Source organism: Grus americana, chromosome 2, assembly GCF_028858705.1.
Source record: "Grus americana isolate bGruAme1 chromosome 2, bGruAme1.mat, whole genome shotgun sequence".
Classification (NCBI taxonomy): domain Eukaryota; kingdom Metazoa; phylum Chordata; class Aves; order Gruiformes; family Gruidae; genus Grus; species Grus americana.
Window position 1 is genome coordinate 135003760 of NC_072853.1, and position 17207 is coordinate 135020966.

A 17207-nucleotide genomic window follows, 5' to 3' on the forward strand; every position below is an offset into this window, starting at 1 on the left:
ATCACCTGATTATATCTCCCATAGATATACAAGTCAGTGCATACACGAGACCCTTACTCAACAGGGTTTCTCACTGAGACTAATCAAATGAGCATGAGACATTGAGAAGTGTGTTCTTGGGCTTCCAGTTTGTGTCAGAATGCAAATTCAGTCTCTACCATCAAATACAGCTAATAGGAAGACAGCTGAAGAGTATCAGCTCCTCATGGTGTTTTCTACTTAAAGTTTTGGGGTTTTCTACTTGTTTATTTAGTAGATACACACAGCTTCCTAGGGTCATTCAATTCACAACTTGCAGCTGGAAAAGCTACCATGACACATCTGCTCTGTTGTTTCACAACTGAGTATTTGCAACGTCTGCATCGATTTTATTCTACAGAAAGCACCTAGTCATGTACATAGACATATATATTTCACATAATAGTCATTACTCACTTTTTCACTTTCTGTGTCAAGAGCAGAAGTAGCTTCATCCAGAAGCAGAATGGCAGGATTACGAACCAGAGCACGGGCAATTGCTATTCTTTGTTTTTGACCTCCAGAAAGTTGTGTTCCTTTCTCACCCACCCGGGTATTATATTTCTGGATATTAAAAATTAAAAAAGAGGGCCTGTGAATACTCTTACAGAAGGAAGATTAGAAAAGTAAAGTTTTATGTGTGGCTATAAAAATGATTAGGTATTTCCATCTTGAAATTGAAAGAAAAAAATAGTGCAAGTGGTTTTAATAAAGCTAAGGTTTCATAAACACCTCTAGTATAAACAGTTTTACATACAGTCACATGTATTTATATCTGGTCTGAAAATTTACTTCCCCAAAGGTTGGAATAGGTCCTGAATGGTACCACCACTGATACAGCGGTAAGATGTCCACAGACATGAGCATATGATCATAAAAGTAACTAGAGATTTAATGTTTATAACATGTACATGAAGAACTTGATCCTGCATTACTTGTGAATAAAGAATCCCAAATGTCATTAGTAGTAACAAAGATGAAACATTTTTCAGCATCATTACATCATTTTCAAGTTACACAGAAATACAGTGAAAACAAACTATCAAAGCATTTTTCCTTGTTGGAACCAAATTCTTGGCAGGCATGAAGGTCAAATGCCTTGTCATTCATTTTTGATTTATTGCCCCTTTGTATATAAGAAATACTCCCTATGCATGTCCATCCAATTAGAAATAGAGCATTTAGTTTTACTGAATTATTTAAGAAAAAAAATAGTCTCTTTCAGAGTAACTTGAGAAGTTTCAGCTGTCAAAGGAAAAATATCAAAAGAGTTAGGAGGAGCTGTTTATGTACATAGAGTGTCCTCTTTTTTCCTCATATTCTGCTTTGTCTACCACTAGATTAATTGAAGAATTGACTTTGGACAAATTAATAAAGTTTTTAAGCTTGAAACATGCAGGAATTTTTAAACATAAATTCTGTATTTTTTCCTATTAAGGGAAACAAAAATGTTTATTTTTTAATTTGCTCTATGTAAGCAAGCATTCCCTAGATTTCTCCTTGTCACTCCAAATATCTAATCCCACTGTGAAGAGTGGGTCACTCTTACCTCCGGTAGGTTTTCAATGAAGGTATGAATATTTGCTGCTTTAGCTGCTTCTTCAATTTCCTCCTGACTAACCACCCTACTGTTGTCTCCATATCGAATATTTTCGGCAATGCTGCAGTCAAACAAGATGGGCTCCTGTGACACCAGGCCCAGTCTGGACCTCAGCCATTGTAAATGCAAAGATTTGGTATCAAATCCATCTGCTAACTAGAAAAAGCAACAGAAAAACGATGCCAAGTTGACTACAGAGCTCATCCACAGATACACACTGTAAACAGGAAACATGAATAGTAGGAGGAAGCCTGTTACGTGTTAAATTCCCAGCTGAAATCAAGTAAATTTTGCATGCAAAATGGAAAAGAACCAGCAGTATAGATGAAATTTCCTTTCATTAGTTTTTAATTTTGTGTGTGTTTTAGCTTCCATTTCCCAGCAGACAGAAACAGGGGGCAAATCACAGGCTGTTCCTGCAGTCCTTCCAGCCCTACTGACCACAAGAAGCACCGGGAACCTCACGGGAAAGCCTATCCCTAAGAAGCTGAACACAACAATAAGTATTCTCAGCTGTGGGCCTTTCACTCAATCTTAAAACCTCCAAGGGGGTTTCTTTGGACTTTCTATACCCATTAACCGGGACTGCATCAAAAAGTCCATTGCAACCCTCCAATGGTGACACAGTAGCATCCCTGTGGGATTACATTTGTATTACCTGAAGCATATATCTATGTCTCTGGGTGAATTCATATTAACGAGATGACTTACACACTGACAAGTGAGTGATATGAACTTTAAGCCCCTGTGTGACCATTTTATGAGCAGCTTTGGGGAGGTAACGCAGCCTGACACTGTCATTCACTTCCCCAGTGAGACGTGCGCCCTAAGCCAGCGCACCGTGCCAACACGGGTGCCAGCACTGGCGTGTGTGGCCAATGCATGGGGCAGGCAACCACAGGGGTCTTGAGGTTGTCTACAGCTCCACTGGAGCCACAGCCTCAGCAATCCACACCTTAGAAAGGCATCTCTCCAGAGATATTGCCAGGATTGTTTAAAGCCTCCAAAACCTTGGAAGATAGAGAGTTTTATAGATTTAATCGTTATTAATGGCCACGCAAGTCTATTTTTACCACTTGTCCTTCCGCAGGGTCATAAAATCTCTCCAAGAGCTGAATGGATGTGCTTTTGCCACAGCCGCTGCTTCCTACTAACGCCAGAGTTTGTCCTTTGTTAACCTTCACATTAAGTCCTTGCAAAACTTGAACTTCTGGCCTTGTTGGATAGACAAAATGGATGTTTCTGAATTCAATGTTGCCTTCAAAATTGCTCTGAAAAGTCATAGAGAGTTCACATGCTCATATTAGCATTTATTAGCTTTAATTAAAATAACACTCTTAAGACTTGGTTATTTAAGTGAGAGAACTGATAAGGAAGTTTGGGAGTATGTTTTTAAAACTGGTCTTGAAGTTCTTTCCAATTGCATATTGGATCGGTGTAGTATCATCATTTATGGGATGATCTGCAGATGTAAATTGCTAGATCCTTCTGGAGAAGGATTTTCTGCATCTCTCGTATTTATTTTTCACTTCAGCTTTGAAAAGAATACCTTTAGACAAATCAACAACAACAACAACATTTTTCATTTCTGACACACATAATTGAGGCACTTCCACTCTTGATATAATCTATAGCATTTGCTTTCCTGATCTCACACTGCAGGCAGCACAATTTGAACGACTGTAACACAAGGTCAAGATCAGCTATTAAGATAGCAAAGCTAAATTCTTTGGTAGGTGATTCACAGGCATGTAGGACAAGCTGTGATTTAAAAATCAGTGATAGTTGTTAATTAGCCACCCTAGCCAGGCTGATTTCTAAGCACAAGTGGAAGAAAGGGGACACACATTAAGACTATCGCCTCTCATATAGTTTGGGGCGGGAGCCAGCCCTATGTACGTACAGCAGCACAGGTAGTGCTCTCCCAGCAGCTGATGATCTAATTTAATGGGCTCAAAACTTTGCTGAAGTCACAGGCATCACTGGAAATTGAGTCCAGTCTATACTAGAAATATTTTCATTTATTTTACCAGGGACCTTCTGCAAAATCTGTCTGTGCCGGAGGGCCCTGGTTCTAGAAGATACGTAAGCGTGCTCCTGACTTTAAAGGCTGAAAATCCTGTGTATAAGCTTAAAGTTATAGAAACTGGATTATGGCTTCCTGAGCAGGGGCTACCATCTAAAACCTATACAGGAAGTTCATTTTAAACTTAGTTGGATGTGCAAGTGTAATCCTTCCAGATCATGTAAACTGAAAGCATTTAATGCAGAAATTTGACAAGTGCTGAAGTCAATTTCCTTAATGACAATTTTGGTTCAGAGGTGATTTTTTTTGTTTTAATTTTGAGTGTGTTTTGTTTCTTTTTCTTATATAAGAAAACCCATATAAGATGTGGGTCAGCAGAAATGAAAAGTTGGTGGGGTTTGTTTAGCTCATTCAGAGGAAAACTACATTTAAGGCTATACACTTCTAACTGAAAAACAGAAGTAATATGATTCTTTAAAAAAAAAAGATCAGTACCACTATTTTACATAATATCTGTCTTTTGTGACACCCTAAAAAATATGAAGCTGTGAATACAGTTGTAGGAAATAAGACATCGCTAATTTAGTTTGTTTCAACATTTTTCTGGAAAAAAACAAAAAACCAAAACACCCCAGACAAACAAAAACCCTTACCAATTTTTCACCTTCTTCACTGTAACTGTCAATTAGAGGTTTTCTGTCCAAAAGTTGAAAGATTCTCTGAGCTGACATTCTAGCTTTGCCATAATCTGGTGCCAGGGAAGCAGACTGACCAACATTCATGGCTGCAAATATGACAGAAGAGAAGACTCTAAAAAACAAAAGACGAAGCATCCTTCATTTCAGGTAGAACAATGCATTGTTTTCCTCACGTGTAAAACAAACCCTCAGAATAAAGGTTTTTAGCATCTTTAGATTATGACGGTTCTGGAGGTCCTCACCCTCTCCAAAACGTCATCCAGTATTAGGAAGTTCTGTTTGTTCCTACAGCCACTTCATAGATGAGCAGTGGTGTCATATCACTTCTCTATGTAATACCCTCTGCCTGGAAGGAACACCAAAAAGCAAAGACTTCTCCAGAGTCGGTGTGCTTAACGTGGCCACATGCTTGCAGCTTCACTGCCCAAATACACACCTTTCCCCTAAAAAGTCCTTCTGCCCAAACTGCACTCCCACCCAGACTGAATTTCTGAATCTCCATGCCCCATTACGTCTGTAATTTGATGAAATAATTTGCATACATTGAAATCACTATCCCATGCATTATTTTTTTTTTTTTTTTACATTTTATAAAGTATACTCACATAAACACATTTTCAAAGTTGCTCAGACAATGGGCAATGAGCCACGCCCCAAATCTGAAGACTGCCGCGTTAATAAAGTAGTTTGCACACTGAGCTACTCCATAGGTAAATCCATAGAAAGAGGCTTTTGTCAGAGAATCTCTGATAAAGGAAGAGATTTCCATAAATAACTTGTAAAACAGAAACAGGACACGCTGGCTGGGTGATGGCCAGATTTCTGGGTTGAAATTTTCAAGCAACACATTTCACCCCCTGAAAACACAACGAATCAGCCCAGAACACATACACACTCACAAGCAACCCCTGCCAGACCCTAAAAGCACTCCGCATCATGACATCGGACATGACCTTAGGACAAAAAGCAATGAGATCCTTCATCCTCAGTTATGCTATCCTGAATCTCTTCCTTCACTTTTCTGTAGCGGGGCAGGTCACTAGAGCAGTTAAAAAAATGAAATTTAATAACTACCACATATGACCCATTTTATTAAGAAAACAAGCAGGCTCCAGCGCAGCCTAAGAGCTGCCTGCAGGCTTCCACCAGGTCTTCCCATCCGAGCAGAGACCTCTCATCCCGCTGCGGAGCAGGGACATATTGCTGGGTATCCCCACAGGGATTTCAACTAAGCCTCTATTTCTCAATCCATCCTTCTGGAGAAGTTTCATTTTGTGTAGCTAATTGAACGCACACTGAATCAGAGTCTGGAGGACTCGCTGCCCTCATGGTTTAGGATGCTCTCTGAGGAAATGGAAATCTCTTTTCTAGTCTGAGCTGGAAATCAGAGACCTTTGACAGTCTACGCGAGCATCCTGCCCATATCTGGGATGTTACCAGTTCACCAAACACTGAATTTTACACTGTTTTGGCTGAGGACAGCTTATACACAACACATCATTTTCAATTCCTTCTTTTACATTAGTTACCTTGAAGGAAGAAATAAGCAAATTAGATTTTGGGCTATTTTGTTTAAATAAAATGGAGTTAGAAAAATCTGGCATCCCTGATGATTTGAATGCGTTTCAGTGGAGACAAGTCAATGGGATGTAGCAGGTCAAACAAGGGAAACATATGAAGTTCATTTCAAGGTTTCAAAGTCATATGAGGGGAATAAAACTGGTTTGTGTTATAAGGGTGTGGTATGGGAATCAACTGTCAGTTCCTGAGTTGCGTAGTATCAGTGCAATACACTGAAATGGAGTGAATCTATGTCCTATATTCCACAAATACACAGGCAGACACAATATCCTGTAACACATATGCAGAGAATACAACTTATAAAGTGTTTGCATAATGAAAAGGCAAATCCTGCAAATGTTTTTTCACTTTGTGTTTAAGAATGCATATTAACATATACAGAATGAATAAATTTTAAAACTATGTAAACAGCTATTGCTATCTTTCCCATTCTTTTGGGATTTGGATAGTTTGCAAGAAATGTATTTACGGTAAATCTGAAAGACTAAAATGTACAAAGAGAGAATTATTAAAGAAAAAATTCCCACCTATATGGACCATTCAAACTTGTAACATATCTTTCATAAAATGCTTCTTCCCTGGTCAGTGAAGCTACAGTTCTTATGTTTTCAACTGACTCTGTTGAAATCTAAATTGGGAAATAAAACAAATAAGAGATAATCCCTTACAACTGCGATCTACAACATATCTCCTAAACACTCAATCTCTTCTCTAGCATTTATTATTTAAGGTCAGAAAGTGCTTCCTTAAGAAAGGAGATTGAGGTATATTACCAGGTGAAGGAAAGTGCAGAGCAACAAGATTATTTACCCCATGGTCACAAGACAAGGAGGGGCTGAAGCCAACAATATGTTTGAGTTCAGAACCTTGGGCCAGCATGCAGGAAGGATCAGCAGCCCTGTCCTAACCTGTGAACTAAACCCTGTTTAATAAAATAGGGACAAACGCCAGTCATCCGGACACAGCTTGGACTTTTGCATGGGCTACTTCTGTCTCTCAGAAGAGCGCTATGAGGTGAATGAAGGCAGTACCCCAAAACTCTTGAGCACATTAATGTTTTGCATTTTATGATGGAATAAAGAAGATTCAGTGCCCCACGATGCTTCTGGCCACAGCGCAGAGCAGCGCAGAGCGGCACAGAGCCATGCTGCTGGCCCAAGGCGCGAGGCGCACCAGTGCCGGGGCTGCTGCTGTTACAGCTGTCCCTGCCCAGAAATCCGCCATGGAGGCTTTCAAACACATTTTTATAGCCTAATTTACAGATGTTTTGTGTTATCTGTGTTTTGCTTTTCTTGGGGATATATAAACATTCCCTTCATCCCCCACCCTGCCCTGTCCTCTCCTCTCCGCTCTTCATTTATCTTGGATAATTGAGTCAGCTGTAACACAGCTACAATGTTGTCCTTAAAACTGATCTCACACCATAACCCTGTAGTTAAAATTTGAGAACTTACTCTTCCAGCCTCTTCCAAAGCTTTTTGATCTTTTGCGGCATGACCAGACACAGAGCTAACTCTCGCAGCATTTGTAGCAATAACGAAAGGAATGCAGGCCAGGATAAGCAAAGTTAACTGCCAGCCGTATACGAAAGCAATAACGATGGCAGTCAGAAGGGTAAAGACAGTCATAGTCATCAGTCCAAGTCGGCTTCCAGTTGCCTAAGAAAACCCCAGAAACCCCCAAATATCGGTCATTAGATCTTTTTGTTAGTTATATCACCACTTGATATTGTTATATTGTCAAGGCCAGCAATTCAGCTGGAAAATGAAATCACGTGTGGTCACAGGCATGGACATTATGAACCTACTGTTGTAGCTGGTTCCTAGACATTCCTTGTACCTGCCAGCATTCAGGCCTTCAAAGCAAGGTTAAAGTAGTCTGAACAGTTGGTCATCACAGTTGTTTAATGAAACAGATATCTGGGACTTCCCACGCTACCTGAGACTAAGACTGGGGCCACTGTCACGGTAGGGCACGTTGGCTGTTGGGTGCCCAGCGTTAGGCAAGAGGGGCTTTGTTATAACGACAGCCATCCATTGACCCATCCCAGTGGTGGAAACTACTCATCTTCGGGTTCTCACACTGCTGCACCTGGAGTTGGGTTCTCATTAAAAAAAAGCCTAGACTTGGCCACCCTGCAGAAATGCTTTATCCCAGCAGGGATAACGTGTGTGAGAGATGAACTCATACTGAAGAACTCCTGTCTCCTCCCAGCCTATGTAACCTTTTCATCAAGAACTTTTAAAATGAGATGATTAGCATCCAGCATCTGGGTGGGCTCTGATCTGCAGAAAAAAAAAGGTCTGAAAACAGCCCTGTGGAAAAAGTTCATCTTCCAAAATTTGGCTTGATGGAAAAAACAAAAATCCTTGGGCGGGAAGCAAAATTCTTCTCTTTTTTGCCAAAGACTTTCCTGCCCTGAAAAGACTTTTCTTGTTCAATAAAATTTAAAATAGTAATAATTAAACCAATGCCAAGGTGAATTGTTGCCATATGTTCTAGGAGCTGCACATAAAGATGGATTTGGAAACTTCAGGCAGCGCAGCATGAGGCACGGTACTTACTGACACTCTGTAGAGCTCCAGAGAACACAATAGCTTTGGAGAGCAATTCATGCCTTTAGTCGGCTTTTGTAGTGCACCCCTCCTTTCTACTGCCCTGATAGGGTGATACAGTTCAATGTCACTGAAACGAACTGGAACTTTAAAAAAATGAAAATGACTAAGTTTTGTCAAAGACTATTTTCTTACTACTAGCCCATAAGGAAGGTGGACAGGAGAGAGAAACAAAAGTCTAGTGAGACTGAAAAATGTGAGAATTAGTGTTTCTGATGTACAAATTTGAAGGACACAAAGACATCTTAAAACAAACTAGAAAACTTTTCCCCCCCAAGTCCTGCAGTGATTTTTTTTTTTTTCTTCCCCCAGGGAGAAGGGAAGAAACAGAGACGCATTTGGCAGATCATCAGGGACTGCTGATGAGGTGAGCAGGAATTGTGCAGAATTTGCCATATTCTTCTGCCAGTGTCCAACAGCCACCTCTCCCATACCAGCACCTTGAGTCATACCCTCCCTTGGCCATCGCCCTCCCTGGTATTCTTTATTAATGCCAGGCCATTTCTTACTGTTTGGCCTGCTTGTGTGTGAAGCCCATTTGATGGGGATGGGAAGAAGAATATTCTTTGTTAAGGTCAGTAAAAGTTTGTATCACCTGCAGATGCAACTTCTTCATGGTACTCAGGTGACACCCATCATAGGGTGTGAAAACCTGGGGTCCACTGATTCTGGTCCCCAGCACATACAGATCTTACTTTGCATGGTGAAGTGGTCCAGAGTTATTATATACTTAGCTTAAAGACTTGTGGGGAGGGAAATGAAAGGTACGTGAACATCTGCTGGATTTTTCTTAGTTCTCATAAATTATCAGTTGGGAAGCCATTTCCAAGGTGTCAACAGTATGCTATGTAAAAGCACCTGCCAGTCTATGGGGTAGATGAACTACCTTGTGTTCTGAAATAACCTCAGTGTACCTTGCCAGTTAAAATTAATACTTGTAAGGAAAAAAAATTAAAAAAAGCACAGAAGAAGAATTGGCATACCCCTTTCACTTGGGAAGCATCTGTGGCAAGCCGCGTTAGCAGAATGCCAACAGCATTTTTCTGATCATCGTACCATCCAACCTCCTGCAAGAAAAGACACTGTTACTAATTTTTGTTTCAAAAAATGACATGTTCTTATCACATTTCAGATTTATCAGGATTACTAATAAAGTGAACAAACATTTCCAGCTCAGGTGGCGTGCAGCTCAAGTAGAAGTCATGATGGCTAACTACAATATTCTTTCTCTACAGTCAGCATCTTACAAGTAAAATAAAGGAAAAAGCTTAAAAAGTATTATTCTGTTGAGAACATCTAATTGTTCACAATCACAGTGTTATTAACTGTAACATTCTTCTGAATGTGAATATTTCTATTTAGAAACTTATTATAAACCCCTTTTACTCAGTCCTTCCTTGGGCCTGAAGAGTTAACTATTCTCTTCTTACAAGTTACATATGCCATCAACTATAGAAGAGCAATTGCACACCTATATTTGTACATACAGAAAGGAAATGAGGCCCTTTTACTTCCAAAGGCAGCGATGGGGTTTTTTTACTAATTTTCCCTCTCTCAGTTCATTTCAGATGTTTCTATGAACTCATGGGTTCTTGTGCCCACGTTATGCATTCTTAAAACTCCTGTGCAAGTAAAATGAAATTGCACAAATTAACATGAAAGGTTTAGTATAAGTAACTTTATTCTTCTTGTGTAATTCTTGATGCAATAGGGCAATTTGAATTTTTTGCAGTAAAAAAATTATTCGATTGTCTACTTGTTATGGATTGCAGTACGTAGATTTAAATCTAAACAGATTAGACTTAAATCTATATATTACACACTTGCATCATGACCACTCAAGCAAGGGGAGATTAAACTTATTTGGTCATCCTTACACACAGACAGATGCAAACTGTGTGCATATCAGAAGTGTTCGTATTTGCAATGACACTCCTTCAAAATTAGACTATTTGCAATAGCAACGCTGAGCTAAACTGCACTTGGGACAGGAGACTAAGAAAAAGTTGTACTTTTTCCTAAGCTAGTGGTAGAAGAGACTTTTTTTCCTCCAGACCACACAATTGAAACCTGACGTGTACCTTATAACAGTCTGTAAAAGCTATCTGGCTCTCACGGTACCCTAGCTGCATAATTCGTACCTGGTGAAGTAACGCTCTGAAGGACAAAGAGCGCAGTCTCATTGTTAGTATTTCCCCAGACTTCCCAAATGTGAATCCCTGGGGGAGGAAAGAAAATCACATTTTCCCATCTGATGTTTTAACTCTGCTTATAAAGCTGCACAACAAAAGCAACGTCTCCAAAAAGTCTCCTACAACCCCCTGTGCATATGTAAGTTTTGGAAAAAGTGCCATTCACGTTCCTGTAACCTGAAACTTGGTTTTCCCCACAGAGAGCAAGATGAAAAAGAAAGCAGGAGCTTCATTTATTCACATGGCTCAGTAGCATTGGAAGATAAATCAACCTATCTAGTCATTGTCCTCCCTACTCCGCTGCCAGAGGCATTCACTCACACCACTCATACCAATGGATTTTATGATATGGACATCAACGTGCAGTAACGGTTTCTTGCAAGCTATGGAACAGTCATAAGAGGACAGCAAGTGGAGTTTGTTCGATGGTATGGAAAAGACCATCTGCCATGGAAAGAGTCTATTTTATACTTACTTTGGCAAGAGCCTGTAGACTGTCAATGAGAAATTTCAGTCTTAACTTTGACTTTTAAGGCCAGACCCTCGACTTTGATTTCAAACACACTAAATCCACATTGCCTTCAGTGGCTTATTTAAACCAGCAGCAAATATGGACATATGTTTTTAAGTAAACACATCAATAAAACCCACGTATCTCAGGAAGAACTCTGGCACTTCTGCGTGTTTTTGTAAGCTCTGATTGGTGTTTTGCTTCTCAAACTACATTGGTATGAGTTATACCTGCAGACTGCTGGGGAGTTAAGAACTTCTAACATTTCAGTGTAGTGACACTTACTTGGATTATGTATGCTGCTAAGGTAATCACTCCAAGTAAAAGAAACATTAAAGAAAGCACCAAAGTGTTTTTACTCCTTTTTTCTGGATCTGTTTCTTGAAAAGCCTGTGCAAGAAAAAACACAAAAATAAGTATGTAGACAACGACTGCCAGTTACATAAACCAGTCTTCATCTCAAGAAACTTGTCTACTTCAATTTCTCTCAGCAAGTATCCTGGATCCTGAAATCAGACTGCAGTCAGCTTGCTGTTGAGGGCCAGAAGACAGTCCAGCTTTCCATTTAACCTACACGTTACCAATTTGTTCCCACAGCTTCAACTGTTGTTCCTCCTTTCCTCTGCTAGTCAGATGCAGTTCCACTGGGCTCTGCCTCTATAGGGTCACTTCAACTTTTATTCATTTTTGATTGGATCCATTTATACAAGTGAACCCCACCCAGAGTCTTACATAGGAGGAACTGGCTAAGCACAAGGGAGGCTCAGGACTGCAATGTCCATTTGCAAAAAAAACCCCCAACCAAACAAACAAAAAACCACCACACAAAAAACCCCCTACCCACCAAAAAACCCAGCCAATCAAAAAAACCCCAGACAACAAAAAACCAAAACAACTTACCCCAATGATTTTTCCAAATATAACAGCAAATGCAGGATGGACCCCACCTGAGATGGCAGCAGCAATCACTCCCAGCAGTACATATAGCCACTCAGGTTTGTTCAGAGCCAGAATTCTTGAGTAAGGCACAGCAGGGAGATTTTCTTCCTACAGGAAAGGGAAAGCTGCAAGTTCTCCTTGGAAACATGAAATTCCCCAGACAGTGGGTGTTCATTAGGCTTTGAGCAGTGACCTGTCTTGGTAAACTACTGAAAGCCCCTTCTGTGCACTTGAAGTGAGCAAACATGCTGGAGATCTGCAGCTTTGCTGTTTCGTATCATAGAACTTTAACTGCACTGAAAAAGTTTGGAGGCAAAAATTGAACAAAAGGCTAAGTCATAAGGGGAGAAGGGCCAGGACAGTTCATTGAAAGTCAGATAGGACTGGTCACCATGAATAGCAACTAACACTTGAATCTTTATAAAGAACTAAAAGTCTTACTGTTCAGACCACAGAAAAGATCCCTCCAGTTCAGCTAAATGCTAGTGGGCTGGCAGCAATACAATTGGGCAGAGAGGTCATCTTTCTCTTTTGCAAACTATAGCCCATGCATCATTACCAAAAGCATGAGAGCCATATGTAAGAGTCAGTTAGCCTGCATCGCCTTTGAAAGTACAAAAAGTGCCCTATTCTGCTTCACTAGTTTATTCAAGTGCCTATGCCTCCACAGGGGGAGTTCTGGAAAAGGAAAAAGTGAAAACGTTGGCAATGAGACAAAATATTAGGCAGGATTACAAATAAGTCGCTCTTGCTTCCTGGTTATTTTATTACATGTTTCAGATGCTGAATGAGGATGGCTAAGCCTCAACCATAAAAGTGGGCTGAGATTTCTGAAATAAGTAATTACAACAGCTGGATGTTTGATTTCTTAATTTTTTGTGAATGTGATGATTACTGAAGTCTTGAACATGAACACCCACTACTTCCTCTGACGAGGTCTTAAGCAGTATTAATACACAGACAAAACATATCTTTGAAGTTGCGTATCTTCTTTGTGATAATAGGAATGGATCCAGTTCCTTCATACTATTTGAAATATGTATTAACTGAAAGCTATATTTTAGTGCAAAAGAATATCGATAGATAAAAAGTACACTAAGGCTTCCGTAAATATTTTAAATAATCAGATGCCGTATTACAGATGAGATCCCAACTTCCATAAACTTATAAGGATCTATGATTTTATTTCAGAATTTACATTTTATATTTTCCCTTCAAGGGTCCTGAAGTCAGATAAAAAAAACCAACCCAAAACCAAAAAGTGCCAAAGAACTCTTCCAATACATCTCATGCAAAAAGATGCTGTAGTTCAAGCAGTACGAAATAGGAAAAAACATGATCAAGTTTCTATTGAGCTGCCTACCTAAAGTTTGATCTAGAGTCTACTAGAAATCTGCTCCTATTTATTGTCCTGAGCAAGTTTTACTCAACTTTGACAAATCAAAGTTCTGTTTCTAAGACCTGAACTTCCTATATGACTTATTCCTATATGACACTTGTCAGTTAAAGTGTTTTATCTGAATAAAACCCTCCAGAACTGGATGTTTTAAAGCATATACTAAGAGAGAGAGAGAGAATATAATGGTTATTTTATTTAGAATACACTTTAAAATATTCGGGTTTTGATATATATTTTTTTTTCATTTGACACAAAAGTAACATGCTATTCCAAAGTGCCTTAAAACTTGGTATGCACACCCCAGGGATTACATTATCCACTAGTGTTTGCAACAGTAAGTACTATGAAGTAAAGAATCCTGCAAATGAAACCTCACAACTCATTTTAATTAGATAGAATTAATGGAATTAAAACTTCAGTAACACTGAAAAAACATGCTTAATTTTATGAAGCATGACAAATCAACAGCACAGTTTTTTCCCAGCTCCACACTAAGTCAATAGTGTTAAAATGAAGTTTTTTGCCAGACATACACGATTGACCCCATATTCCTAGCGTAAATACTCATCCTGGCAAGTACTGACTGTAATAGCACCAAAGTAAAGGTTGCATGGCAGCCACCTATCTAAAAAGTAATCAAAATTACATGCTTTGTGTTTATGGTTACAGGTTACCACTAAAATTGTAAACTTAAGTTTTAATACCAACCTCCAACTCTTTTTTTTTCTTTTTTCCAGAGGATTTTTTCTTAGAAGACCACCTCTTGCTTTTATATCTGCTAGATCTTCTTCGAATGCTGCCTCTCCCAGAGAACACTGATTCTTCAAAATGATCTTGAAGAGCCAGCTCCTCCACAAGATAATTTCTGTCAATTTGCTCATATTCCTCAGCCCCTGTGTCTTCACTTTCATCTGATGTTCCATCATCTTGAACATTATTGCTACAACCCTAGTGAGAATTCAGATTATACAGTCACAAGGCATTTTGGGCTGGGAGAAGGAAGGGAAAATTTTTTTTCTCAGTTAAGTACTGCTGTTTTAATCACGTGATCACTGTTGCCTGTAGGCCACGTATTTCAGCATGTGATGGCAGTGGCCTGTTTGGTCTCGATTTTTTTTTTTTTCTTGAAGCAGTCTGTGGAATCCACCCGGAATCTAATAATTCTGTGGTTATGCCATAATTATGTAGTGTGTGCCTACTTCTCACGTTTTTGACCGATTGTGTAAACATAGAACATTTTTATGGGTAAACCCCCCAAGAATTCCAAGCCTGTGTCTGTGCCCAAACTAGAGCAACTGAGCAGCTGCCAGATGGACAACATGCAGGACTCAGAGAGAAAATGGCTCCACATTCACAACTTTGAAATGAAGAAAGAAAAGAAATAATTTGCCCTTACCTGCTGCATTACAAGAGAATAGTAGAGTCCCTTCTGCAACATGAGTTCACTATGTGTTCCTTGTTCAACCACGACGCCTTTCTCAAATCCAGCAATAGTGTCAGCAGTCCTGATGGTGGACAGTCTGTGAGCAATCACAATAGTGGTACGACCAGTCCGAGCCTTACAGAAAAACAACAAAAGCAATTTACATTAAAATGTGCAAGAAAATACCACAGAAATAACCCAAATTTATTTTAGGCATTTATAAAATAAATCCAAACTTTAAAAAGAATTGTTTCTTCTAGAAGCAAAGATTTTTTTTTTTTTCCAGGTTTTGTGTCTCTTGTTTACCAGTCTAAAGGACACCTTCACTTGCTTAATTTAGGCAGAGAATACCACATTAATCTTATGGCAGGTATTAAAGGCTATAATTAAGGTTACTTGACTTTTTACCAAACTTGAACTGTTTGAGTTAAAGTTGCCCATAAAGTGTTTCCATGTGTATGCACACATGGGAGGGAAATGCAGCGAGCATAGTTAGATCTCTGTCAAAATAAAGCTAGGATAGCTAGTATATAACAAAAGGATATTTTCTTTATATACTGTCCATGCATATTTTTGGAAGTATAACATTAATATGACTTCTGACAAGACTTAGCAGGAAAGCACAAAGGAGTGGAGCACATCTGGGGTCAGAAACGGGTTTTAGCCACTCCCCAAAGCACTCTCCCAGTCTTTTGAAATAAGCTACACTTCAAATCATGGGCCTGCTGGGATTTGGCAGGGAGAGCTGCCGAAGCCTCAGTCCGCAGGTTACATGTTCTATCCCTCTCCAGCTCCCACAGGCAGACCGGTGGCGTGCACAGTCCTCGTGCAGCAAACCAGCACATGCCGGCTTGCGGCTGCTGGAGAGAGAGGCTTCCCTCCTTGCTGACGCCTGGAGCAGACGGTGGCTTTGGGGCAGGAGGAGAAATCCAAGGGGACCTCACGCAACAAATGCGTTCGTTCTGCAGTCAAGGAGTCTGCTGGAAGTTACTTGCTACAGAAGTTGTACATCATATGGGCACAGGAGAAGATGAGGACAGTTTCAGGAGATGAACGCTTCCATGAAGATTTGGATTCCTCCCCTACACACGCCATCAAGTTCTCATGGATCTGATGCAAGTCTCTCAAAGCCTGTCACAGCAGGTCTGTCTCAGTGCAGTTTTCATGCCTGTGCCCTAATGCACAGAGGTGCAAAGCCTTTACCCTTGCAGCTCGGTGCTGTGATCAGCACAAGCAAAATGCTTTAAGAGATACAAAATTATCTGGAAAACATCAGATTACAAGCATCCGCATATGACTGCTCAGAAATGGTGTGCATTTGTGAGGTTAATATCTCTGGTCCTCAGCTGTGAAAGTAATGCGTGATATTAGTACCACTTTTTCCACCCAGGGATGTTCAGAAGAAATTTGTAAATCCCATTTGGGGACTACATTGATGGACATCAAAGAGCTATGAAAAGATGAATAAGTTATGACTCAGGGCTCATTTTGATGTGTTCTGGGAATACACTGAAGAATGAGGAAGAATATATAGAACAGTCCCCTTAATTGAGTGATCTACCTCTGTCATACAGTAAATGAAGCAATAATCTTCTGGAAAAGGTTAGTATTTGGTCATGGAATTAAAGAACATGCAGAAGAGGGCTAAATTATGGCTGAAGTGGCAATTTTTAGTGCCTAACTTTGCAGCAGTAGTATCATTTATATACAAATTAGATGAATATTATTTTTGCATCCATGTGTTACCTCAACACTAGTAATATCAGTATAGTCATGCGAATATAACCAACAGCTACGTTTTACCTCAGATTTAAACTGACTGGCAATGAAGGTGGTAAATTCTGTATTTCCCTTGAGCCATAACTACTGAAGTGAAAGGCAGGATTTTTCACTTAACTTTTAAAAATACATTAAAATAAATATTAGATAAATGAAACAACATTCCACCCCAACCATGAATTTCTTTTTTAATCAAAACCTCCAGGCTCCACTACATCCTGGTGGAAACTGCTGACCAAGGAGGGCTGGGAGGAAGGGACCATGAGCTGATTGGACAGAGGCACAGGTATGAGCTGACAGATCTGCTCCATGGTAGCACCCACCTTAGAGCTGTGGGGCTGATAAAAAACACGAGGGGGGAAAAGATTCAGTATTTGTAACTGGCTCTGATTTTGTTCTGTGTAGGGTCTGATTTGCACTCAGTCT

At 39.8% G+C, this 17207-nt stretch overlaps 1 protein-coding gene across 10 annotated transcripts in view; it reads right to left on the reverse strand.

Moving 5' to 3' along the window:
* The window catches only part of ABCB5 (ATP binding cassette subfamily B member 5), a 78514-nt gene that overhangs the window by 21342 nt on the left and 39965 nt on the right, over positions 1–17207 (reverse strand). For 4 of the 10 annotated variants that reach the window (XM_054815932.1, XM_054815930.1, XM_054815931.1 and 1 more), the window contains 13 exons: positions 14976–15137; positions 14288–14527; positions 12142–12288; positions 11527–11631; positions 10680–10757; positions 9522–9605; positions 7378–7581; positions 6451–6551; positions 4948–5088; positions 4298–4454; positions 2692–2889; positions 1568–1774; positions 436–582 (listed from right to left, as the gene is read on the reverse strand). In XM_054815932.1, coding sequence (XP_054671907.1) covers positions 436–582; positions 1568–1774; positions 2692–2889; positions 4298–4454; positions 4948–5088; positions 6451–6551; positions 7378–7581; positions 9522–9605; positions 10680–10757; positions 11527–11631; positions 12142–12288; positions 14288–14527; positions 14976–15137 — 1971 coding nt within the window. Of the gene's footprint in view, positions 1–435; positions 583–1567; positions 1775–2691; positions 2890–4297; positions 4455–4584; positions 4689–4947; positions 5089–6450; positions 6552–7377; positions 7582–9521; positions 9606–10679; positions 10758–11526; positions 11632–12141; positions 12289–14287; positions 14528–14975; positions 15138–17207 lie in introns of those variants that run through there. The other 6 variants (XM_054815934.1, XR_008575783.1, XR_008575784.1 and 3 more) reach the window with 6 other exon arrangements.